Here is a 25,817-nt window from a genome sequence, read left to right as displayed (position 1 = left end):
AAAGTCTGATTAGTAAAATTATTTTTTTCACTGGAAGATAATTCAAGTACATTCTTGGTAACTTACCCAGAAAAGTTGTAATATTACATGCATGTTTGACATCAAACTGAACGGTAAAACTGCTGACAAAAGCCTCTTTGTTGACCCCTTCCTGGAACACTAGCTTTCTTGTGACAGTTTGCTTAGCTGTCAAATAATTTCTCCTTGCCTACAAGGAAGGGCGCGGAACTGCTGAGTACGCATTTCACCTCGACTCTCACACTCCACAGGATGTAACCACTGTTCTTGTAGCCACAAGCAGCTGCTTAGTCTCTGCCCGGAGACTCCTTATCTACTTGCAGCTAGAAATCACGTAGCTGGGAAATGTCAGTTAACAGAAAGATTCCCAGTCTTTTGAGAAGCACGGAGCTCCTTGATGTGCAGTGAGTCACATTAGCTCTACTGCAAGGCCATTGCTTACTGGGCTGTGACTGAACAAGGCAGGCACCAGGCTACACTTCAGCTACTCATTTAGTTCCACATGCGAAACTTAGCAAAGCAAACTTAAGTCACACAAGAGTTACCTCTGTGCTGACCCATTAGCGCTACTGACTGCAGCTCTGTCACACAGGAGTCCCACAACCAGCCAATGGCTCCGAAGTAATTCATGTTTACCAGTGCAAGGTAAGAGTTACAGTCTGTGACAGGCGAGGAAGTTATGTTTTCAACAGATAAGAGACATCTATAATATTCAAGAGCTCTTCTATTTCTATATCCTTCCTATTTACTGCCTCACCCTCAACAGGCCGAGGTAGCCATCCGGTCTCAGCAGCCCCAGGCACACTGTGTGACTATTTCAGTTACAAGCCACAGCTGAGACCGTACCTGCTGAAACTGGAGTTCAGAACCACTGGCTGCCATTACTTACCTTTGGGTAAGTCACCACAGCCCCAGTACAAAGTGCTAATGAGTACCGTCACCGAGACAAGCAGGCCTGTCGACTTCAGTACCTGCTGCGAGGGACATGCCAAGAGGAATAGCTTATAAACTGCTTAACTAATTGTTCCTATCCAATTAGTTGACACACATACACATTCCTCAAGTCACTTCGATTCTTCACAGCATTCTCTGTTACAGATTTTCCCTCTACAAGAATACTCCAAGGTCACTGGTTTTAGGAATTCAGAGGGCAAGAACCCCACCAAAACAGCATTAGGCACAGCAGTCCTCTCTAATTCCTGACTTAAAATACCAACAAAAGACTTAACTGCTCCCAACTAATGCCGTTATAGCAGAGATTTAGTGTTTTAGGATATATTAAATTGTCTCACTGCCAGCACAATACATGGAAGCACTTTGTTGTTTGTCGTTGTTAGAGTGAAGCAGTAAATTTATAAGTTTTATTATATGATGCCTTGGCTACCCAGTTTTATTCAGTTAGCTCTTTGGCATAGCTCGCTATGACTTGAGAGCCATCTAAGTACCACCACACCAGAACAGCACAGTCACCATTCAGGTTTGCTCCATCAACAGCCAATAGACACAAGAACCCTTTTCCCAGTTTAAAAAGAGTAGTTCTGTCTCAGCATCAAGTGCACAGCATGAGCTGACAGTTCTCTGTACTGCCTAGACAAGTCTGCAGAATAATTTAAAATTTTTAAAAATATATTTAGGTATGTATCAATATTTAGTATATATATTTTAGTATGTATCAATGCCTTAAGTCACACCAGTACAGCGGTGCGCCTGGTCCAAGTTCAATTTTTATACACTTCAGAGCAGTGTGGCTAAATTAAATGGCAATCACAGTTCATCACCTGCTAAATTGTCTGGTTCCTTCTCACCCATTAGGAATCTGTAATCTAAGAAAAGCTCCATGCACCTACCACAGTAAGCAGTGGTGTTTTACTTTCGCCCTCAAGTACTTACAGACTCCCTAAAACCTGGATATAAGTAGCCAGATTTGCAATCATTTGGCATAATGAACTCTGGTCTCCCACTACATGCCCACCGGACTGTTTCCTCATGTCTACTTTTAAAAAAAAAAAAGTAGCACTATGAAGTTTCATAACACAAGTTCAGTAGTTCTGATAGAACAGGAATCAAGTTTCTCATTGGAAACTCCCAAGGGAAAGGTTTCTCCACAGCGTGTTGTTGATGTTCTTTTGTGGCAAGGCAGGCTCTACACTAGACAATACACAGATAACGTCCTACATATTTACAGCGACTGAGATTTCAGAGCTGTGCGATGGGACTCAGACAAACAAGACCTGAAGCCTGGCCACACATTTTGTTTTTAGACTTCCCTTAGTAAATATCCAGAAAATTCACTTAGCCCTAGCACGCTAACTACTTGCCACATCTTACTTGTCCAGACTAGACCTTCAGCTCAAATTGCAGGTTCAATGCGTGCTGTACTGTGTACCCCAGAGACAAGACACTCAGAAGCACAACAGTGCAGGGCTTCTGGAGCCTTTACCTCTTCACTCCCACATCACCTAGCCAAGATGCTGACAGCAACAGATAACGCCAGCGAGCCTGAAGCAGTGTCATATGGAGTGCAGCTGGGGTGAAGCTGAAGATCAGGACAAGCTTTGTACAGACAATTACTTGACCACCTTCTGACCTGCACTAGTGGATCATGGAGAACTAGTATCATACTACATGTACTGCTGACTGCCAGTCTTCTGATGAATTAAAAGCAGCTTTCAATAACAGCCTCACAAGAACTTTCTCATTCATACCCATCACCTGCCTTTTTATGAACAAGGCTCCAGTTAGGTACCTTGTCTTTCGTTAAGCATCAACTGCAAACTTGCTAGTACTGCGCAACACCTGTACGACAAGTGTCCTACACAATGTAGGTCAGGCACAGTTCAAGAAATTGTATTATTGAGTCCATGAGGACCTCCTATGGACAGCATGGAATATGCTAAAGCAGCTCTGCATAGCAAAAATGTAGCAATGTCCATGTTTCTGCTCTCACTGTTTACACCAACAGCAAGTCAGAAGTTTCAGCACAAAAACAGTAACTCTGAGAATTCAACTTCCTCTGAATTTTTTCAATGAAATAAAATGAGGAAGTTCAGTCGGTACAGCAAACTGAAGCGTTATGGGCAAGAGCCACGTGCGTGCAGGCTCAGAAGGCTGGACACCCAGTCTTACAAAAGACCAGCTCATATATGCAGTTGTAAAAGATATTGGTTAAGCCAGTGCTCTACAGTAAATAGGAACAGGGGAAAAAATCCAAATTAAAAAAAAATACAAATAAACAGATAAATCAGTCTTTGCTGGCCAGAAACCTAAAAGCACTCCTGGAGTGAAGCAGGTGGGTTCCATTATGTAACAGTACTCATGTCATTAGAGACCTGGTAGTGGGTCACGTGCAAGGTTTGCACCTTAAATAATGCATCATAGATGCATGTCCACAATACTTCACTAAGCGCTGGGCTACCCAGAGGGTTGAGTTTCACCTGAGTATACAGAACCTTCTCCATACCTGGCTCTAGGCTGTGCCACTCCAGGAGAGAACACTTGCTCAGAGCTGAAGCTCTGGCCAACTCATGAGATTCTCCTGTCAGTGCTGCTCTCTAAAGAAGAGTCCAGGGCTACACCTAAGCTATGAGTTCTGGCTTGCTTTTAAACTGACATTGAAGTAAAATTATCCAATGCTCAAAAGTTAACTAGCTAGATAAAAACCAATCACGGCAGCATTTTTTAAATCTAAAAGTAACACCATGGACAGTGGTAATTTACAGAGCAAAATAAGTATTTTGCAATTGTTCTTTTAACAAGGTGTCTAGAAATTAAATTCTTTCCATTGGGGTAAGAAAAGAGTCACTACAAACCATGCAAATCCACCACAAACCACACACAGATGCTGACACCATAGGGAAGCAGGGCTACAGACAGGTTGCTAGAACCCAGGAGCCCCTGCCTAGGTATGTTAATGTAACATTTATTATACAAGTTCTCCTCAAATAAATATGCCCCAGCAGTGAAACCATACTTAACACCATCACAGCTACAGCAACTCAGGACGAGAAGCACAGCTCATAGTACTTCGCCCTACAAACTCGTCAGATAGGAAGTTCACATTGCACAACACCGCTTCCAGACCCCTCCCTGTACTCCAGCTTCACCGAGACACATTAAAGGTGTGTGCTGCTTTGAGAACATAACCTTCCATTCCTGCAGTGGAACGATTTTAGAATTCATTACTAGCACCTTTAGAAGGCTGTGTTAAAGAAACTAAAGGCCACCACTTGGAAATGATCTATTAGTGTGTGGTTATGGTTTAACGATGCCCAAACCTAGAACCTGTCAGAGGCCAGCAGGCACCAGACAGAAAGCGTTGACCTGGCACTCGTGTGCCTGCACTGCCACAGCTGCACGGCAGGGAAGCCCGCAGTACCGTTCACATTTCACTGCAATATGTGGGTTTTCTTCACAGAAGATGACATTACAAGTCAGAACATCAATAAAATGATTTAATGTGTCCTTACGGTTACAAGAAGTCTTAGCCTCATTTAAAAAAAAACATAAAAACTAAGCAACACACAGAGGCAGCTCGGCCACCTCATTAATGTACCCCCCTCGCCCCCTCCCGTGCCGAAGCGGGATTCCCCACCCGCGCTGCACCGGAGGGGCCGGACCCTCCCGGGAAGCCCGGAGGAACCAGCCGCGCTCTCCCCTCCCACCGCCCGGCAGGTGCTCGCGCGGGCACGGCGCCAGCCTCGCCTACACCACCGGGACTCCGCCACCCAGAGCCGGGAAAGCAAGGTGGGGACCGGGCCGAGGCCCGCACCTCGGCCCCTCACCACCTCCCCAGGCCGCGGGGGAGCCTCGCGGCGCCGCAGCCCTTCCCCTCACGGCCGGGCCCGCACGGAGGCAGCAGCGGGCGCGCTGGAAGGTGCCCTTCGGGACGGCGCGGCGGGCGGCCACGGCGGGAAGGCGCTGCCCGAGCCAGCCGCCGGCAGGGCCCGCGGGAGGGCGGCCACCCCGCCGCCGGAGGGGCCCGGGCGGTCCCACGGCCCTCAGGGAAGGACCGCGGACAAGCCCCGGGCCTCTCACCCAGGCACCGTCCCCGGGCGGCTCCTCCGCCTGAGGGAGCGGCCCGCCCGCCCCAGCACCCGCTCCCCCGGCCCCTCCGCGCCCACCTGGAGGTGCTCCTGGAAGCGAATCGGCAGGATCTGGGCCATGGCGGCGGCAGCGGGCTGGGGCTCCAGTCCGAGGCCGGACCGGAGTCACACCTCGGCGGGGTCCGGGCGGCGCGGGGGAGCGGGACCGCAATGGCGGAACGGGCCAGCGAGCGGGGAGAGCCGCGGCGATCCGGAAGCTGCCCCCGCCAGCGGAAGGATACGGCCGCGGCAGGAAGAGGCCTGCCCTCACCTGCCGGGACCGGCCTTAACCGCGCCGGCCGGGCGGAAGGATCCCGGCGAGCGGAGTGACTCGCACGCCACCGGACCAATGGGAGCGGCAGAGGCACCCGCCACCGGAAGGGACTATTTCGCGCCGCCTCACTCCTCCCTCCCCGGCCTTTTTTTTTTGCCACATCATGCGACCGCCGCGCGGCGCCGTCACTTCCGCCCCGCGCTCGTCGCCCCGGCGGGTCCCGCGCAGGGGCAGCGCGGCCGCGCAAGGTGACTCGGGGGGGCGGTTGCCGCGGAGACGGGCCCGGCGCGCGCCCCCTCAGCGGCCGCCACCGCGGGGACCGCGGACCCCGGGCAGGGACGGCAGCGGTTCCCCCCCGCTCAGCGCCCTCAGGTTCTGCCCACAGCTTCTGCCCCCTTTTAGGAGCCATCCCGGGTGTCACCCTGGGCGTTGTGCTGCTGCCCTGCGCTGCCCCGCGCCTTAGGCGGCAGAGGATGTATTTCTCCTTGCTCCACACTAATAAATCCTGATTAAAAAGAGAAAGTAAAGCAGAGAAGAGCCATAAGCTGGTACCGACCTTCCCCCTTTTCCTTCACCAAAATCACGGGATGTCACTGAACGTCACCAGAGGCTGCAGCAGACCCCTGAGACTCCAGGGATGGTCCAAAAGGACTCTTCCCATTAATGCTGTTAATAAATACAGTAACATAATGAAACTTTTAATTTCCTTCTATGTTTATTAACTTACACTGCAACTCCAGCCCATAGGAAGAGGTAAAACTTAATTCTTTTTACCAGACTGCAGCACATTGGGCATTCCAAGTGCTTTTTACCCCGAGGCTGTGTGTGTTGTAAGGCACAGGCACCACTGCTTTTCTTACACCTTCCCTTATTTTGCAATCTCATGGTTATTTCCTCATATAATTTTTGCTTTGTCTTAAATTCACAATTTCAAAATCGCTTGAGCAGCCCTGGAACGCAGGGGAAAAAACCCTCCCTTTTTGCTACTAAGAATGTAAAAGAAAAAAAAAAATAACATTAGGATCTGCAAGAGATACATAGCCCCAAGCAAGAGGGGGTGTTGTAGCTACTGCTCTCAGACCTAGTGCATAGCACAGATGTCATTTGACTTGCAAGTGGCTATGACATTGCAAATATAATATAAATCAAAGCAAACACCATGAATTTTGCAAAAGCCTGCAAACTATGACTATTGGTTTAGTCAAGAAAAAGCGCTGGCTTCTCAAGAGCAGAATCTGAGCAACAGCATGAAAGAACAAACCCCTTTTCCATCTGAAGGTAGGATAAAAGGCCCAATGAAAGAGGCATCGTCAACATGCCTCTTCCTTCAAAGACTGATCACAGCCTGTCATTGTTTGATTCGTGCATTCCCTTAGGAACCAGAAAGGCATTAACCTGCTGCCATTTCTGTGCTCTGTACGCACAGAGAAGGGGCAGGCAGCAGCAACCCTGCAGTGAGGAACTCCGCGACTGCACCTTGCAGGGCAGCCGCAGGCATCGCCGCTCGCTCCAGCTATTGCTGTTGCCAACTATGGTGGTGCTCGAGCCAAGCCTCTGACAGCCGCACAAGGGCGACCGGCAGCGTGTGCCGCAGCCTCTCCAGCTCTTTGAGACATGAACCACCTCCTTCCCTAGGGTTGGCAAGGGCGCAGACCAGCCTCGGCTTCTTCACTTTAATAGGTGCAATCACAGAAAGAGGGACAATTATCAGGCCTACAACATTCTTTATGAAGAATAATATTATCATCTTCCCCACAAGAGGTTTTTTGAAAGCTTACGAACAGCTACAGACCCGTGCAGTACAGAGGTGGAATGCTTAATGTTTTACACCAAGTGCTAAGGCTTCCTTACAACACGACTTTAACAGAGTTCCCTAGTTACGTGAAAAGCAACCGAAGGTGACACACAGTGCAAACAACTGAGGCATGAAAAGTGACAGTAAGTTTTCTCAGCTTTTTGGAAATTGTCTTATACAAAATGTTACTTAATGAAAGTGAAAAATAGCAAAAAAGACAAGCTCCACATTGGAGCACTGGAACATTTTAGGATTATTAAGGTGACCAAAGGGGATATTGAGAAGGAAACAAACTTTATGATGACAAAGCATCGCATCTCTTGGCTTTTTATATACTTGAGTCAAGGAAAAAAGCTAGTATTTCCTTGTGTATTCTTTCTGCACACGTGAAATAGTCATTCTTCACCCAAGAATCCATACATTTCAAAAATAACAGTCACCAAATTCAGAAACACCACCCAGTAGGCAGCAGGCCTGCTGACGGACTGCAGGATGGAACCTGGCTGAGCACTGGATTGACTGCTGGGGTCGGGTTTTTTGCCAAATGGAAAACACACAGTGCTAAGTCATCCCTGACAAAAATTATCCATTGCTAGCAAGAGTGTGAAAACATTTACAAAATACTTTGCATACAAAGACCTCTTCATCCTGAACCATCACTGTACATGGTACAGCACAATACAGAGTAGGAACAACACTGTCTGCAACAGAGAATGCAGGTGGAAAACATCCTTTTACATTTAGATCCTGATGGTTCCATCACTAAAAGAGCACTTCCTACACATTTTCCTGAGTAGTGCATGAGCATGAAGACTGTACAGCCACAACCATACAAAGTCAAATGGATAAAAACTGACAGTTCCACTCCTTTAAAAAAACAACTTTAAAAAGAAATTATTAATAATGGCACTGAGACCACCAAGACCTCTCTAAGTCAACTAAATGCCACAGAATTGGCACCACAGTAAGTGTCATGTCTTCACCCACATTTGAGGCCACTAAGTTGTTGCCTGTGACATGTAGCAACAAAACTCAGCTTGGTAACTCTTCCTCGCTGGATGCAGCAAAGGAAGATCGCATTTGTATGCCTCGGCACTCAAACTTACCACAAAGCAGAACTTTTCCTTCATTCCAGTTAGTTATTTCGCATTATGCAAACACACCTGGAAGAACTGCACCAAACTGCCCCTCCTCACAGGGGGAGAAGAGCAGCCACAAGTATTACCCCATTTCTTTCAATGGGCCACTCGAACCCTGTGCTCTCTGCTGCTTTCTCTCAAGATAGCGAGCTCGGGCATCCAGTATTGATTTATCATCATTCCTTCTCTCCATCTTCTTTGCAGAGTTGTCTGTGACTTCTTCTGGGGGGAGAGGAGAGAGAGATATATACTCTTCTGGGTAAAAAGAAAACCAAACAAGCACTGCAATTCCTCCTATTTGTAAAATACCCAAAAACCCCAACAGAATCTCAAATGTTTTTCAAGTCCCAGTCAGTCACTTGAATGACTTCCAGAGAGGACAGACTGTACCACAGCAGGGAGAAAAAAATAAAATTAAAAAAAATATCATGCCTTAACTCCCATGTCAATATTTGCAGCTGGGCTCATCTTGTCCCCAAACGTGTATCTTGTTTTTTATTGTAACAGATACTACGCATCTTCTGTTCCCATTTCTTCTCTAAATTACATATCTCAAACTCAGGTTTAGGCAGGAGAGGGACAGCACTGGGAGCAGGAAAAAAAAGCTTAGAATAAACCATCTTTATAAATTTCCAGAGGCAGGAGGAAGAGGGAGGATAACATACAGATAAAGGAGTGGGAAAAGTTAATACTCCAGATCAGATACCATTAGAAATGCACATTCTCCCACTGAGCTGAGACCTTGGGAGTGCTTCTCCCAGCAGGAAAGAAAAGCAGGAAATATTTTCAGTTTTAAATAAAATTTAAAATAATAAAAAAAAAATCCTTCAAAGACTCTGAGAGCCTCAGTGTTGTGTGAATGAAGCAGCTACTGCAGCCTGTTCCGAGGGCTCTGGGCACCAGATTCATTGATACGAGGAAGGAGCTTTAATCAGCATTCACTATTGGAATATTTGTAATCATTCTGTCTTGGAGTCAAATAATAACTCAGCTCATGCCACAGCCTTTCCTTCCATTGGGCACTAACTAAGCCTTTGTCAGCTATTCAGCCACCTATTTTTATGAAGCTCCAAGAAATACATCATCTGTAAGGTCGGTATTAATCTCAAATTAATTTACAATTGCCTGGTGAAGTCAAAAAAGTTAAGGGGGACAAACAGAACAAACCTCAGCTCCTTGGGCTTCACATAAATAGATGAGGCTCCTCTGTGTTATCCAATAACATAAATATCCTTTCCAGAAAATTTATAATCAAATCCAATTCATGTTTTTATCATTTAAAATGGTTGTTTTATACAATAATGTAGGACAAAAAGACACTGGTCTGAGTAGAAGAGTCTACATTTTTTCTGTTGTTAAGGAAACTGAATGGATTCTATATTGCCAGTGACTGTACTATAGATTAAATTAATGTTTTGGAAGGGTCAGCTCAGGAGTAAAGAGGCCCTTTGAACACTTAGCTGCTTTATGAAACCTGCTGATAGAAGAATTCAAAGAATGTCAAGCAGCCAGATCAGTTAGCAGGCACCAGTTTTAATTAAAACCGACTATTTAAACATAGGGCATTAAATTCATTATCAGAATGAGACATTCACCAAAATGTGATACTCAGTGCTTTTTGTTTGGTGAGGTTTTTTTCAGTTGTTTGTTCCCCCCTGCCCTTAGGACTTCCCTCTCTCAGGACAGTATTATTCTGGCTATCTATGACTAGATACCCTTTGCAAACTTCAATAATGTTCAGACACAAAATGCTTTTATTCAGCTCTGTGTTGAAGTTCTGCTCCTGTCAGCTACAGTAAACCGGAAGAAGCAGGTAGCATGGCAAGAACCATCAGACAAAGACCACTACACGCACTGCTGAGGCAAGAAAATAAGGATTGCAGAGCTGTAGTAAGACAAGAAAACAGCTAGAGCTACACATATTTGATATGTTAAGCACATCCAGATTAACACCTACTAGTCCAGAATGCATTCAGTGACATAATACACACACACATGTCCACAACCACCAAGAAAACTACACACGCCATAGGTATGGACTAGTAAGGTGCTTACCATAGTGCCTTTTAAGGTCCTCCTTATGTTTCCACCTGGTTATTTCCTCTTCAGTTACTTCTTCCCGTGCCACACTGCTCAGTTCATATGCATCGATTTGATGCAATCTGGGCAACAAGTCTTTGACCCATTCATAGCGAACAGGACACACTGTCCGGACATAGATTTTTGATGTCACTGTGACATCGTGGAAGATGATCCAGTCGAGGTGAGTCTCCTGGTTATATAGCTGAAAAATTAAAATATTATTTCAGAACTGATGAAAAAGTATTTCTATTTCTAGAGCGTCCTCCATTGGAATACCTTCCAATGCTTCAGATGCAAGAATGAGACAGAGCTGACATTACCCTACATTTTCAGGCAGGAAAACAGGCATAACGACTTGCTTAGCATTGCCCAGGAAATCCAAAGAGTCAGAGAGAAAGCTCAGTCTATGTCACACTCCATTCATAAGCCAAACTTTTACCAAATTTGAAGAAGTGAGGCTCTTCCCCACTCTCAAAATGAACACTGCAACAGTGCTTCTCCTGGCTGTAAGTTAGCACACATCAAACAGAAGAGTTTACGGGAACCTGCCTCTTAATCCTTTTATAGATCCTTTGCTACTTCACTAACAGAATTTGGTAACTTACTGTAGATGAAGGATGGATATAGACTATGCTGCCATGTCCGTCCATTGTGCAGAATGTCCTGGCTGCAGATCTGAAAGGTTTGTGGAAAAAAATAAATATATAATGAAACATACTTTGCTGTGATTAGGCAGCAACACTAACTAAGCAAATCAGCAGCAGCATAGAAGAAAATACTCAAATATATAAGCAGGGGGAGATCCTTCCAGAATTAAACTATTAAAAAAAGCAATAAGGAATAAAATATATCTGTCTAATTTACCATGGTAACACTGCAGATATAACAACACAATAATAAACAGGGTTTGGGATTGAAGTCTGACAGCCATGACAATTGGACATTTCCAAGCCCTTTAGTTTAATACCTGGAACTACTCATCAGCTTGCAAGTTCATTTCACAGACAGGAAAACTGCTGTTCCAAGGATGTAAGCAGCTTCCCCAGGAATGTAAGGAGAGTCAAAAGCAGAGTAGCCTCCAGGCTGCCAGCCTTGTGCAGAAATACCACCTTCAGCTGCAACTGCTGCTTTTAACAATATACAGCCTTACTATTCTGTTTCAATATGCAGCTACACCTTTAAAGAACAGGTGTAACTTTATTACTTACCTTCTAGCTACATTGATAAAGTATCCTGCACACAGACATCTTCTTAGAATTTCAGTTCTGGAGCCCTCAAATGTCTCTTTAGGGAAGTCTGGCAGCTATGTAAAGAAAAATATGAACCAGGATCTTTGCTAAAGAAAAAGTGGCTATACCCGCCTCCCGCCCATGGATTTTAAACTCTGGGTTTCTCACCCTACAGAAACCATGAGGAAAGGAGGAAAACCCTCCTTCTGGCTTGTTACCACCATCATACCTGTTAGTTACACAAGCTACAGCAAGGATGCTCTAATAAATATTTAAGTGGATTAGTTTCTACTGGAGAAAGTCAGCAGCCATCTGGCAAAGGCTCAGTAGTCCAGTACGTGTCTTAAATATAAACTTATATAACTCGATCATATATAAAAAATTTATTTTTTTACCTGTTTCAGTTTACTGATTATTTCCCGAAGTTGTTTTTCCACACTAAAAGCAGATTTTAAAGCTCTCCAGTGGATCCAGTATTTCTGGCACCAAGCTGAAGGAGACTTGCTGAGAACAGAAATACTTGAATTATAAAGAAGCCCTTTGTAAGCTGAAGGCAGAAAGTTGCCTCTATTTTTTGTTACGGTCATACAAAGAAGGCAACCTACACAGCCAGATATTTTGTTAGTTTAAATAATAGGTGTCTTGATAGAAATTACAGATCGCAACAAGGAATAAATCTGCAATTAGGTATGAGTACATACATGTGAGGATACGCAATACATCTAAAAACCATCAGCAGCTGGGAGTTATGAGCAATGCAAAACCACTTACTGTAAGGAATCATTTCATACCTTGCTTTGCACTGTTCAAAAATATTTAAGAGGGTTGCAAAGTCATTGAATCCTCCCACTTGTGAGGAAAGTTCCTGGTGTTGAAGTTCTGCCTCCTTTTGCTTCTGAGGATCACCTGAGGAAGTAAGTTAAATAAAAATGACTTTGAAGTGAGATGTATCACTCCTACTTAATTTTCTGTTAATATCTCTCCAAAGTGTGTTTGACAGCCTTGGCTCTTTACTCATGTTACTTTTAGATTTGTCTCTCCTCCACAGCTGCATTTACAGTTCTTCCCCTTTCCACTACTGCTGAACAAGAATATGGAGGTGCTATTAAATCTGTGATTAATCTCATCAGTCAGCACTAGAGATGAAGACTTCTAGTCTCTTAGAAATAAAGGTTCTGTGTATTGCTCTCTCACAATCAATTCAGATCAGAACATCTGAACCACCTTAATCAAACAGCTCACAGGGATCAAGTGAAAGTTTTGTTCTGGGAGAAAAAACAACACTGTTGAAACCACCCCCTCATCGCACCATCTAATCTATTTAACTCAGCTTTTGTCCCAGTACTCAAGTGCCATAGTAATGGAGGTCTTAACAAAATAAGAGTCTAGAAAAAAATGTGATCTGTTGAGTTTAGTGGGAATTCGCCTTCACTAAATGCTAGGAATGTACTAGGCAAAAGCAACATTTCCAAAGTGTTATTTCAAGTTTTAAATACCCAAAGAATTTCTCCCCCAGCACAACCTATTTGCCTTCGTAGAGAGGGATATGGCTGCATAGGCCAATGCATTGCTGCTGTACTGCAGACGAGGTCAGGAGTTTGTGGGTACTACAAGTAACGCCGATGAAGTGAGGAGGCTTGTTCATACACATACTGCCCATCAGCAAGTGCCTTCATGATGGGAGTCTGTGTTTGTGTCCTAACGTACGGGGTTGCTGGAGAGTAACGAACGTGTGTGCATTAGCTAGCTGAACAGATAACAAGGGCATATTGCCAGATGGATGATGGGAAAGCAAGCGCATATTTGTAGGAATGGGAAAGACCCCAGAGCAAAATCCAGGCTATCAGTACTGTCAGCAGTGTCTTTAGCTGTTGCACTAACGGGCACGGTTAATAGACTACGGAGATAACTGGACAAGAGCCAATGAGTGACTAGAAAGGACAAAGGTCTCCCACAAAGATTGTGCTACATATAAAGACTATATGTAGGACAGTTGGGGGTGGCGGAGGCAGACTGGAGGGGAAAGGAGATCAGCAGGAGGACATGGGAGACTGAGTTTAGCACTAGTGAGAGGTGCCAGCTTGGAACCACAGCAAAATTACATTTTCCATTTAGAAACACTGGAAATGGAGGCAGTGACAAGTTGAGTTTCTCACAGTAACTCAGAAGGTCTGTTTGGTTAAACAGTTATTGAACAGAACAGCCAACCCAGAGGCGACCTCATTCCTTAAAAACAAATTAATCAGTCCCTTATGTTGTTTTACAGCTCACAGACTTGGGAAAAATGCAACCCAATTCCATGCTATTTTGAAGTCTTTGGAACAGCTGTTGCCCAATTCCTAGTGTGCAATGTGCCCCGACTCCATCACCACCGAAAGCTGTAAAAGCATAAGGGAAAAGTGCCATATTTGTCCTAATCTTAACATTCTTCCCTGCAGATCTGCTACAATGTACTCTGGGAGACAAGGCGTTGCACTTGAGGAATCTTCCTCACACTGCAACATTAGGGTTATTTAAAGCATTAGTTTAAGGTAAATACTTATGTCTCCCACCAGTGCTGGGCCCAACTAAGACGACCGAATCGCTCCCTGGCAGGAGTATCTTTATGCTCAAGTAAAGGCTTGTGCTACCATTGCTCAAAATACTGAATCAGTTCCCACTTTATAACCTTGAGATACACCTGTAAGATACTGTGGCATCACAAACTATTAGCATAGAAAACTGAGAGCAAAAAACCCCACAGAGGGAAGCTGTAGAAAAGGTCTCCAGGTGATGATCCCAGAGGTCTCTTCCAACCTAGTTGATTCTGTGATTCTGTGAAGCAGTGTGTGCTGCCTAACCATTGCCTGAGAGGTCCCTGTCCAAGCAGAATTCTCCACCCACCCGGGGCTGCTTTAGAATAAAGGGCTTCCTACCTGGACGAATGAAGACGTTTTCCACAGACAACATGGCTGCTATGGGAAGCAGCAGGTCTTCACAGTCAAGAGAAGCAGCTTTTATGACAGCACAGGTCAGGTTGGGAGGGAGGGGAAACTGCACCAGGAATTCGCCCAGTCTTGTCACGTGGCCTCTCCTTATCCCAGGAAAAAGATTCAAATACCGGATTCAACAGAAATATGTTTAAATGTAAATCAGAACATGCACACACAACGTCAGCCACCACATACTGATAAAGAGCATGAAAGAAGCATTTCCCTCTGGGCTGTTCTAACACTGCAGTCTGTGTGTGCCCACACAGGTGCTGAAGACCTGAAGCAAGCATCCCTAGGAGAACATTTCACCTCTCTCCCGTTCACTTAATGCCTGCTTCATGGCAGGCAAAGCCAGGTTTTTAAGTGTATCAGATGCTTAAGATTTTTTTTTTTTGCAAGAAGAATTCCTGGAAGCTGAGGATAAGATCTCGCTTCCTGTCCTGAGTTCTTGGATGGGCCTCACAGCTGGTGCCTAAGTACCTTCGTCACAACAGTCTGGGATCTGCTATTAGGAAGCACAGCACAGACCATTGAGGCGATTTGTCTGAGGTCACTCAGGAACTCCAGGACAATGTAGAGAAAATCTTTATCTCTCAAGTCCTAAGCCACACTCTAACCTTAATTTTACAGAGAGTATATTAAAAGCCAGTAATTAAATTCCTGGCCTAATAAGGAAACATTCTACTGCTGGGGGAAGTCCTTCAGTCCACAGGAACAACTCACTAACACCAGTTAAACCATTAGATTTTAAATTCTTGTAGTGACTACACCCCTTTTTTTTTTACCTGTCAATAGCATTACACTGGTAAAGTTCCTTGAGAGCTTCTAAAATATGCCTTTCTTCAGGGCAGTCCAAATAGGGAAATCTATAGTAAAAAATGAAGTAAAAAAAAAAAAATCTCACTGTTCAGACTCAGTATAGCTTTGTTAGTTTCATATTTATTAAAATACTTTTGTAACCTTTCACTACAGGTTTCTGACTAAGGTGCACATAAGCATCTTCAGTATATGAGTGTGTTACTACATGTACAGCCCCAAGCTGAAGAATTACAATGACAAATCCCAGCACGGCCCATGCAAAGATGAACAGTATTTTCTGCATGTGTATGATCCTAAAATTAAACAATGCCACAGAGATAAAGCTTTTGGGATAATAAACATCAGTATTTTAAAGGAACACTATTAACTATTTAATTTTGGAGAGGAGGAGCTAGTTTTGGCAGAACCTCCGACTGAACCTGAGCTCAAGATCCAATCTGGCATTAAAGACTGAGGAGAACAGTAGAAAAGCTGATTGTATCGAAGTGTCACAGTTGGCTGGGGACCTAATCCTGTCTCCTGCCAACAGGCTGTTGGTGCCTGGGCTGCCTTGCTGCTGAGGCTCAGGAAGAAAATGATAATCCCCCCCTCCATGGAGGTTACCTTATGACATCATGCACAGAAAGGCACTTCAAGGTCAGGATCACAGAGGTCAGACTGGTTCTCTTGATCTCTGGGACCGTGTGATCAGGCATGCACTGCTCCCAGAATTCTTTGCTGTACAGCCGATAGCTTTTTCCAGATGATGTCCTGCCAGCTCGGCCAGCTCGTTGCTTTGCTTCGCTCCTGCCAAAACAGAAAGGCAGGGGAAAAAAAAAAAAAAAAAGAAGAAAAAAAAGAAATCCAAACTCTTGATCCCTTCTGTTATTATCCGAAAAAGCACACTGTAATTATGACAAATAATAGCAATTTCTATGCTGGTAGATGGAAGATACATTACACTGTGCAGCAACTGAGAAATCCAGTTATACAAGAACCAGCAGAATGAAGAAGCATTTCTGTGCAAGAGAAGATATTTTTTTAAGCTTCTCTGAATCAGGCTGTTGTATTCAGCAAACACAAGATGACAGGTGAGCCACCGTTCAGACTACAGACAATACACTGTCATTTCCTTCTTAACGTCTGTAACTTATAGGAAATTATATGTCCTGAACCACTTTCTATTTAGTGGCAAACAAAATGGCTTTAAATTATGAGGCCTCAAAGCTGCCCCCCTCCCCTTTTTTTTTTTAAAGATCAACTGATACTCAGTACTGTCAGAGCAACTCCCAGAAACACCAAGCACATGACCTTGTTAAAGCTTACTTTGAAATGGGAACCACCTCCAGTACGTCCAAGCCAACTCGGGGGTTATGATTCAACTGCTTCACAAACCCACTATCTACTACATATCTGAAAAAGATTCATACTCTGTCAGAGAAGAAAACAACAGGGGTCTCAGGAGACAGAAAGGTAACTGCCACATGCATGTGATCAAAGCAAGAACACTTTTACCCTGCAATCACTGCAAACAGGTAGCTGCACTTTGCTGGTCAGCTGCATCCCTGCACTGGTTCAGTCTACAGGATGTCACAGATAATACCTCCCAGCACCCAAGGAGACTAAGCTCATTTAATGGAGCTGAGATTTGATTTCAAATTAGGGTCTAACAATATTAGTCATCTGTAAGACTATATAATAGTATCAAGGGGTTATTCTTACTCACTACATATACAAAAGAAGGCAACAGGCAATTATTGGGCAGCTATAGTAGCAGAAGGCAGTCAGATGCATTTTTCCAAATCTAGTAGAACTTTCTGAATTATTCCCTCTGTTACAGCTTTTATGAAAGACAGGAAACGATACCTGACTCCTTCAATCGTCAGAGATGTTGCAGCAATGTTTGTGGATACCACACACTTCCTAATGCCTTTGGGAGCTGGCAAAAATATTCTTTTCTGTTGATCTAAAACGACAGGTAGTCAAACAACCTGTTATGTTACGATGCTCTGATTTCAAACCACATCTCTAACACGGGGCAAACTTACTCAAACGCTTAGTGAAAGTCATTTGAATGAAATTAGAAAGTGAATCACATAATATTCTAAAATATAGATTCGGTATTATTTTAGCATATGCCAGAAATCAGAAAGTATCTTCTTTATTGCTTGCATATTCAAGAAGGTTTTGAGATCAAGAAAGGCCAATTCTCCTGGAGAGAGCTAGGAAAAAATAAACAAGATGTCTGGTCTTAATAGAATCTTCATGAAGGATGTGAAGGGTTTTAACAATCAGAGCAATCGAAGGTGAACATGAAAAGACTCAGTTAACCCCCACGCTTCCAGCAAATCTTCTTGTAGCACATAACACAGCAGCATATGCAGTTTCCATTAATTCATTTGGCTTTCCAAGGAACAAAAAAGGAGGTGGAAATTCAACTTTCCCCTGATATTTTTCTCATTTATTATACTTGAAAAATATAAAAATCTCTTTAAGGAAAACTCTTTCTTGTCTATTTCAAAACATTCAAACACAATGGCCTCTGAGAAACTACCACAAAATAAAAAAATAAGTAAAACATCACTCTCAGTCAGGAATCTAACACCTATCATGGAGTAAGGAAGAAGCTACACTTTTCTTTTATGCAACTTTTCATTTTGCTCTTTCAAGAAGGTAAAAATTTTGCTCCCTTCTCTGCAGATCATTAACAGATCTTTCCTCTCAGCAGCACCTCCAGACAGGAATTGCCGTCCTACTCTTCTGAACACTTACTCAGCCTCCTGGCATTCTACATACTGCACCCACACACTTACACATCGCACTCAAGTTCATCTGAAAATACCGTAAAGGTCAAAGAGCCTTTCTTTTTAACTCTTCAAAACTAACTGTGGTATTGCTGCCAAACAGAACAGACTGACTCATTCTGATGACCTGTACTTTTCTATATTGTGTAACACTCTACTACTATCTTCCCTTACAGGTCTACTCTCATCACCAAAAACCTACTGGCAATATCTTTTCTGTATAAAATAAAATGTGAGGGCCTAAATAAGACATCTGAGCTTTCAGTTACACAATATCCCCTTCCATACACCATGTGAAGCCATTTCCAGTAGATATGAATTTTAACCGGAGGCTTCTGTGCAAGTACAGAGAAGGCTCAAGTTTGATTAGTTTATGAACACCACCAAAAAACTCCACAGTTGTACAGTATTGTAACAAATGGGCTAATGAATGCCATTTATTCCAACTGCAACAGAAATATTTGAGTAAGATACTGTTTATAACAGCTCTTGCAGTTAACATTTATGTGAATTAAGTTCTATATGACATTATAGCCTCTTACCTGTTGACATTGACCCATACAATGGTAAGATAAGAAGGCCTTCAACAGACCGATCATGTACTTCATACCGGTAATCAATAGATTCTGCTTTCTTGAAAAGTAAGTCACACGCTTTTTCTATTTCAATTTGACCTAAAAAACATACAAGAGCATTTAAGCGACCTGTGTAGCTACAACTCTGCCTTTTTAGTTTGTAACATCTTTAAACAAGATTGTTTTGCCAACAATCATCAACACCATTACAAGAAGGAAGTAATATTTGTAAGAGTTAGTTTAGGAGGTGACATCCAGTCTTTCCACAGTGCCTCTCACCAAGGCTTCTCCTTAAAAGATGACTGTATAAATGCCCGGCCCATACACTGATGTAGAGTTTTGCCGCTAAAGAAATTCTCCCTTCCTGAATTAACAACAAAATAAAACACGTAGACAACACAAACAGAGCACGTTTAGCACAGGAAGAAAAGAGCGTATGCAAATTTTTAAGTCAATGTTTTTCTTATTTGATCTCATAGGCATGGATATACCTAAACATGCTCTGAAAACTATCAATTCACAGGACTACGTGTGTCAACCTGCAACTTTCCCTTCTCTACTTAGTGCTCTAGGAGAAACTAGACAGGCATTGGAAGGGTGTACTGTCTTGCTGGCAATGCCATGCTTCACCTGGAATAACCATCAGTTGTAGAAAATAAAATTCTCACCTGTCAGGAAAACCAAGATGTCGCCTTCTGGTTCATTTAAGTGGATATCCAACGTCACTTTTACAGCCTGAAACAACGAACAAACAAGCCAATAACAGTGGGAATCTCACTTACTCTTTCTAAAACTCATACTACTCACTAACTCTTCCCTATATCCTGCAGAGATGCTACAAACACAGCAATACAGCAGCTAATTCTTGTGGTCTTTCACAGATGATAATCATACCAAGAGCAGAGAACACAACATGGAAACAAAGAAAAACAGGCCAGACCTCTGTAACGTACGCAGAGCTGCCTATGTCCCTCGGGCTGAGCAGGTTGCAGAATATCTCCTTGACAGGATAACTTCGTCCTGGAATATGCAGCACTGAACAGTGTCCAAAGAACTCCGAGAGCTTGTCTACCTCCAGGGTGGCTGACATCACCACCACTTTCATGGGCGTCTTCCTGTCTGGTGGTTTCCTCTGTAGAAATAGTTTCTTCAGCAAACCAAATAAAATATCCTAACAGAAAAACAGAAGCAACTTATATCAGTACCACAGTTTTCTTAGAAGCACCTGACGAACTTGGAAGGGACTGATTTTATCCCACTGATATAGCGAAGGCAGAAAAATCAAATCTTCAGGGCTTAGGCACTCAGAAGAATACATACACTTACCCTGGTTATCTTGTAAACACGTTAATTTGTTTCTAGAATTTAATTAATTTTTTATCAGCTCTTCTCACAGCCTATAAACAGAATGAGTGCAACTTAACATCCTTTAGTTTTCACTTTTATACTCTCATGGTCATTTGCAAGCAGTTACCTCAGACCCATTTTAAAAAGTCATCACCTTTATCCAGCACACGTTACCTGACCGAGTGGGCACCCTCCTTTGTTGTACTATTTATTGTTATGACTTCAGCAATTTTATTATACTCTCAGTGCTCTGGATTAAAAATCTGCTCCTTTTAGACATGGGTGAGAGCGCAGTAACTTCTTACATCACCCTAACTCAATTCCTTGCAACACCCTCAGATGCTTGAGGGCAGAACTGGGATTCAGAAAGCACTTTCCCTTCTCCCCAGCCAGACTGGTAGATTGTTTGCTGGACTGGTAGGTTGTTTGACACACAACATAATCTCTTGAGGACTGAGTGACTTGAGTCTCACTTTGCTTGCCACAGAAGGGTCAGAGTGACATTTGATAACTTTCGGTACTTAGGTCAGTCTAGACACTTCCATGATCCCAAAAGCTGTAATCTCTTTGCACAGTCATGTACACACCCTAAGAAACATTAGGCCTTGGAGTGCCAGAGATGTTTTAGGGTTTTGTTTGTTTGTGTGTGGTTTTTTTAAAATTAGGATTCTAGAAGTTTGTGTTCACTGTGATGGCTTCAAACTCCTGGAAATTTTGGGGAAGTATCCATAGCCAGCCACGTTTTAACTACTTTCAAACGCAACAACAGCTACAACAACTCCAAAAGGATTATAGGCTGCATCTTATTTTCATATTATGCAGAATGTAATAAATGAAGCAGCAATTCCATAGTCTTAGGACAGCAAAAGGATAAAGTGCATCCATGGAAAGTCAGCCAAAATCCTTGGGGATTGCGCAGAAGTGAAAGAAAGGTGTAAGCAGAGCTCAGTGAAGCAGAACTAGCAACCCAAAAGGACAGATATAAGGTGACACTCACAGTGCTGAGGCTCCGCTCATGGGCTTCATCCAAAATGATGATACTGTACTTGCTGAGAAGAGGGTCTGCCAATATTTGCCTCAATAAGCAGCCATCAGTCATATACCTGATGGCAGTATCCTGAAAGGTTTAATTAGACATTCAGCTGTTATCCTGGATTTTCACTTCAAAGTAAACACTTCTACATAGGCCACATATTCATCCAGAACACACACCGAGATTGCATCACAGGTGCTTGGCAATGTTTCACTTGCAAGGTGTTCAAAAAACTTGATCAAATGCGTTATATGATACATCCAACTGGAGCTTCACCACAGCTGGGACAGGTGGCTTCTCAAGGCTCTGAGACCTTCTGCATGCAAAGCCCCAGGAGAGGCAACCGGGCTGTGCCACTCCACGGAGAGGCCCACAAGCAAAAAGCTGAGCCACAGCCCACTGACCCCACCACAACCTGCCATGACAACACCTACGGAACACCATCCTCAGAGCCCTACCTCAGTGGTGCAGTCATCGAAGCGGACCTGGTACCCGACGACACTCCCCAGCGAGCAGCCCATCTCCTCAGCCACCCGCTGCGCCACCGAGATGGTGGCAACGCGCCGGGGCTGGGTGACGCCAATGGCCCCGTGCTTGGCGAGGCCTACGGGAGAGACAGGGAGAACAGGGACACTGAGTTGTGCTGCTCAGAGTCAGTTTAGACACAAGTACCTACATACAAAGATGATCAAAGGGCTGGAGCACCTCTCCTATGAAGACAGGCTGAGTTGGGGCTGTTCAGCCTGGAGAAGGCTCCGGGGAGACCTTCTAGCACCTTCCAGTATCTGAAGGGGGCCTACAGGAAAGCGGGAGAGGGGCTTTTTACAAGGGCATGGAGGGACAGGACGAGAGGGAACAGTTTTAAACTGAAAGAAGGGAGATTTAGATTAGATATTAGGAAGAAATTCTTTGCTGTGAGGGTGGTGAGACCCTGGCCCAGGTTGCCCAGAGAAGCTGTGGCTGCCCCCTCCCTGGCAGTGTTCAAGGCCAGGCTGGATGGGGCTTGGAGCAACCTGGTCTGGTGGAAGGTGTCCCTGCCTGTGGCAGGGCGGTTGGAACTAGATGGTCCTTAAGGTTCCTTCCAACGCAAACCATTCTATGACTCTATAATATACACGTGTTAATCGTTTTTTAGTTTAAAAGATTTAATCAAGGCACCTCCTCTCACCACACACACATCGGCACAGCACAGCCTGAAGCTGCGTGTCCCCCCCGAGGGGACAGGAGGATTATCTGCGTTTATCTGTGCTCATTTCCCACGTTTCGGGGCCGAGGCCGCAGAGCGGAGGGGGCCCTCAGGGGTTTTCCCCCCCCCCTCCCCGGCCGTTACCTGCCTCGAAGAGGTACTTGGGCAGCTGCGTGCTTTTGCCGCTGCCCGTCTCGCCGGTGACGATGAGGAAGGGCCGCTCCTTCACGGCCTCCACCAGGGCCCGGCGGTGCCGGCGGATGGGCAGGGCGGCGCCCTCCATGGCGGCCGAGGAGGAGGAGGAGGAGGAGGAGGAGGAGGAGGAGGAGGAGGAGGCCGCGGCCGCCCCGCCAGGTACCAAACACAGCCCCCTCACGTGACCGGAAGCGGCGCCAGGGCGCACGCTGATGACGTCCGCTTTTTACGCGTTCCTAACGTCATGCGCGAGGCCCGAGGCCCCGCCTCCTCCCCAAGCCCCGCCCCGTTAAAGGCCACGCCCCTCCAGGCAGGCCCCGCCCCCGGCCCTCAGCCCCTGCCCCAGGCAGCAGCTCCCCGCCCCCGTCAGCCAAAACTGTTATTTTTTTCCCCAAATCCGCTGCGGTTTTTTACAGTGGCACTTGCTCCTTCCTGAGGGACACTGCCAGCGCAGGGGAACCCAGCGGCACCTCTCCCTGTGCCGCCCCCAGGCTCCTTCTGGCTGGCCTGGGCCCAGTGCAGGCCGGAGGGCCCAGCGCCTCAGCCCCCACGGGCATGGCCCAGCTGAGCTGGGGTGTAAAATCAAACTGCTCACGGGTGATGTAACCAGTGGTTCTCTCTCAATAGGTAAAATAGCTCCTCACTATCCACACAGTGTATGGAAGAGACACGATGCGGGGAAAACAGCTCCATAAAATTAACATTTTCTGTGATTTACCACGCTGGGGACGCTTGGATCCACCACCCCAGGCCTGACCGAGGGCCCCGGCTTTCTGGCAACGTCTGTGAATTCACATAAGACCTGAAGGTGGCAAGCGATGTACGCGGAATGTGCAGCCAGCCTGCAGCCCAGGTTCCCAACCTGTGCCTAACGGCTGCAACCAAATCCCCGGTTCTGCTAAAGCACAAATTTTGCATTACGTTTTGCCTGTACATCATAACGTTTGTTTCCCTCACAAGTCCTGCGTATGTTGATGTTTCACCCTCCATTAGGCTGTATCAGTGATAAGAATCACACAGTAAATTTGTCGTCACACCAGGACCGAATTTAGGCCACCTACTGACTCCAGTTATTGCCGATCAGCTCAATTTCTACCTCTGACACAACGGGAGGAATATTTACCTGCTGGCTCAGGCATCACGGTGAGGGGTGAGCTGGCAACGCTTGCAATGCACACTGGAGCTTGGAAAATGTTACATCAGTCCCCAATGTTGCCAAATTCAGATATGTCTGACCTATAAATATTTGTTTAGTCTGTCTACAAACTGGCACTGTAAAATCAGGGCAGATAAGCTGTTTTTCTGCCCTTCCTTACTAATGTTGACAGAGAGAAGAGAACATTGCAGTAACTGTTTCATTACAGTACTAGCAGAGATACCTGGTATTATGACTCGGTTTATTGCTTTGATGTTTGCAACAATCTGACAAAAAAATCACAGAAAGACAAATCCCTTCTCCAAAGGTACACAAACTGTCCCTCAGCTACCAACAAGTTATTTGCATGTCAGTCTTTTTTGCAACGTGTAGATTCCTACTTTGAATAACACTAAGGTGTATAAACCTCCCGTTTTTGTTTGAGGCTCTCCGGTAGCAATTACCTAAAATAACTTAAATGCTGCTCTATAAGCATGAGAAGCATGTCAGTCTAGCAGTAAGATTACTATAACCAACCTATAGCTCTGCTCACTTAGGTACATAATGGAACGTGCCAATACACTGTGTGTTGTTACATCCCTGTATGAAAGCGGATCGTATTTATTGCTTCACGACGTACTAACACCGTGTTACCACTAGTAACTCACACAGTTAATGGTGATCATAGACGCTGCTTTATTATTTCGTATTGGAAAAGTCAAACACACCCTCATTACACATTTTGGTGTACATTTACTAATAATTATTTAATGGTTTTCACAGGTGCATATGTATGGATGAATGCATGCACACTTGCACCTTCTGCTTGGTTTTATGTAAGTCACATACTGCTTTTGGCAGACACAGGGGTAGGTAAGGTTTTTCAATTTTCCCTTTTTGTCCTCCTAGCCTGGGAATAGCAGATTTGGTTTTAATCAACCTCTTTGCAGTCTTGAACTTTGTCCTCCTGGAATACAGTGCCATTCATTCAAGGATTTCCCTCTGTCTAATAAACATTAATGAATCACACTCTACAATTCCCTTGTGAACTTATCTCAGTTTCACAGATGGGGAAAACAGAAACAAATTAAGGGGTCTGCACACACCAGAAATCAAAGGCAGAGCTAGGGGAAGAGCCCGGTAATCCTACCACAATTCCCTGCTCCAATAACTCTGTGAAAATGCGTTTCTACCCATGCAGCTGCTCCATCAGGAGCGTTGCACAGGGCAGCACTGTTACTTCCACGCTTAGCCAGAAAGACTTAATTTGCTCTTTTCCTAAGGTTTAGCTTTACACATAACTGCAAATTCTGTGAGGTGACAGAGCTGTAGCTCTGCCAGCTGCCTGTACTGAATTATTCCTGAGGATGTCTTTTTTCCCTTCTGAGCAGAGGGTGTCCTTTCTTTTCTGATGAGCAGAGATGTAGCAGGGTACAGGGAGTATTCCAGTCCCTACTTGTACACCACAGATTTATCCATCTTCCCAGAGGAGAGGCCTGGCTTCCAGGTGAATTTTCTTGCCCTTGCTCTGGACAAAGTGGTCTGTTACGTGATGAAAACAACACCCCTTGGTGCCTGTGAAGAAAACCACATCTATTAATTACATTGAGCCAGTGAAGACAGGTAATTGCCTCATGCCTGGAATCTCTAAGTAGGGCCACTTTCTAGAAGAAAGATCCCTGAGCTGTAATTTCAGTACAGACAAACAGAACAGACCGACGTTCCCTACGAGCTGTGTTCCTGTAGGCAACCAGCAGTTTTCCTGACAGCCAGGATTTTTGTGGCGCTGGCTGTGAGTCGTTATTGAAAAGGTGTTATTCTTAAAACAGAGGATGAGCGCTCTGGAAAGGTGTTAGACACAGAAAAAAAAAAACAAACAAACCCCCTTTTACACCTCTATCTGCTCTCTTACAGTGCCTTGCTACAAAACATTTACAAATTGACAAGTTTTACGTCAAATTTTGTTCTGTTTGTTAAGAATTGCTTCTTTTTGAAGACAGAATCAGAAGCCTTAGCCTTTCTCCTACATAAGGAATAGAATCTCCTTGTGTTAACTCCATGGAAAACAACAATTTCTTCAGTGCAGCCCTTCTGCCAGGGTAGCCAGGTCACTCATAAGTGCATTTACTCATAACTGCATTCACAGGTTTCTGC

The 25,817-nt window shown here is 44.7% G+C and overlaps 2 protein-coding genes across 4 annotated transcripts in view; both read right to left on the bottom strand.

Annotated features, from left to right (window-relative positions):
• Positions 1–5,400, bottom strand: part of CLTC (clathrin heavy chain) — a 33,849-nt gene extending 28,449 nt beyond the window's left edge. For both annotated transcript variants that reach the window (XM_068415370.1, XM_068415371.1), the window contains exon 1: positions 5,139–5,400. In XM_068415370.1, coding sequence (XP_068271471.1) covers positions 5,139–5,180 — 42 coding nt within the window. In that variant the 5' untranslated portion in view covers positions 5,181–5,400. The remainder of the gene's footprint in view (positions 1–5,138) is intronic.
• Positions 5,401–6,085: 685 nt separating this feature from the next.
• DHX40 (DEAH-box helicase 40) lies at positions 6,086–22,642 on the bottom strand. 2 transcript variants are annotated; one of them, XM_068415517.1, is made up of 17 exons: positions 22,478–22,642; positions 21,606–21,751; positions 21,112–21,231; positions 19,708–19,938; positions 19,436–19,502; positions 18,735–18,866; positions 17,255–17,354; positions 16,715–16,801; positions 16,013–16,195; positions 15,376–15,456; positions 14,534–14,691; positions 12,410–12,524; positions 12,014–12,122; positions 11,598–11,692; positions 10,995–11,064; positions 10,363–10,591; positions 6,086–8,529 (listed from the first exon to the last, which is right to left on the bottom strand). In XM_068415517.1, exons 1-17 carry the CDS (start codon positions 22,614–22,616, stop codon positions 8,390–8,392), a joined length of 2,202 nt encoding a protein of 733 aa, XP_068271618.1. In that variant the 5' UTR covers positions 22,617–22,642; the 3' UTR covers positions 6,086–8,389. The 2 variants fall into 2 exon arrangements, with proteins under 2 accessions (XP_068271618.1, XP_068271619.1); XM_068415518.1 differs by having other exon boundaries at positions 6,086–8,526.
• Between the last annotated feature and the right edge of the window lie 3,175 nt (positions 22,643–25,817).

Source organism: Nyctibius grandis, chromosome 18 (assembly GCF_013368605.1).
Source record: "Nyctibius grandis isolate bNycGra1 chromosome 18, bNycGra1.pri, whole genome shotgun sequence".
NCBI lineage: Eukaryota > Metazoa > Chordata > Aves > Nyctibiiformes > Nyctibiidae > Nyctibius > Nyctibius grandis.
This window is presented reverse-complemented; position numbering and strand designations above follow the sequence as displayed.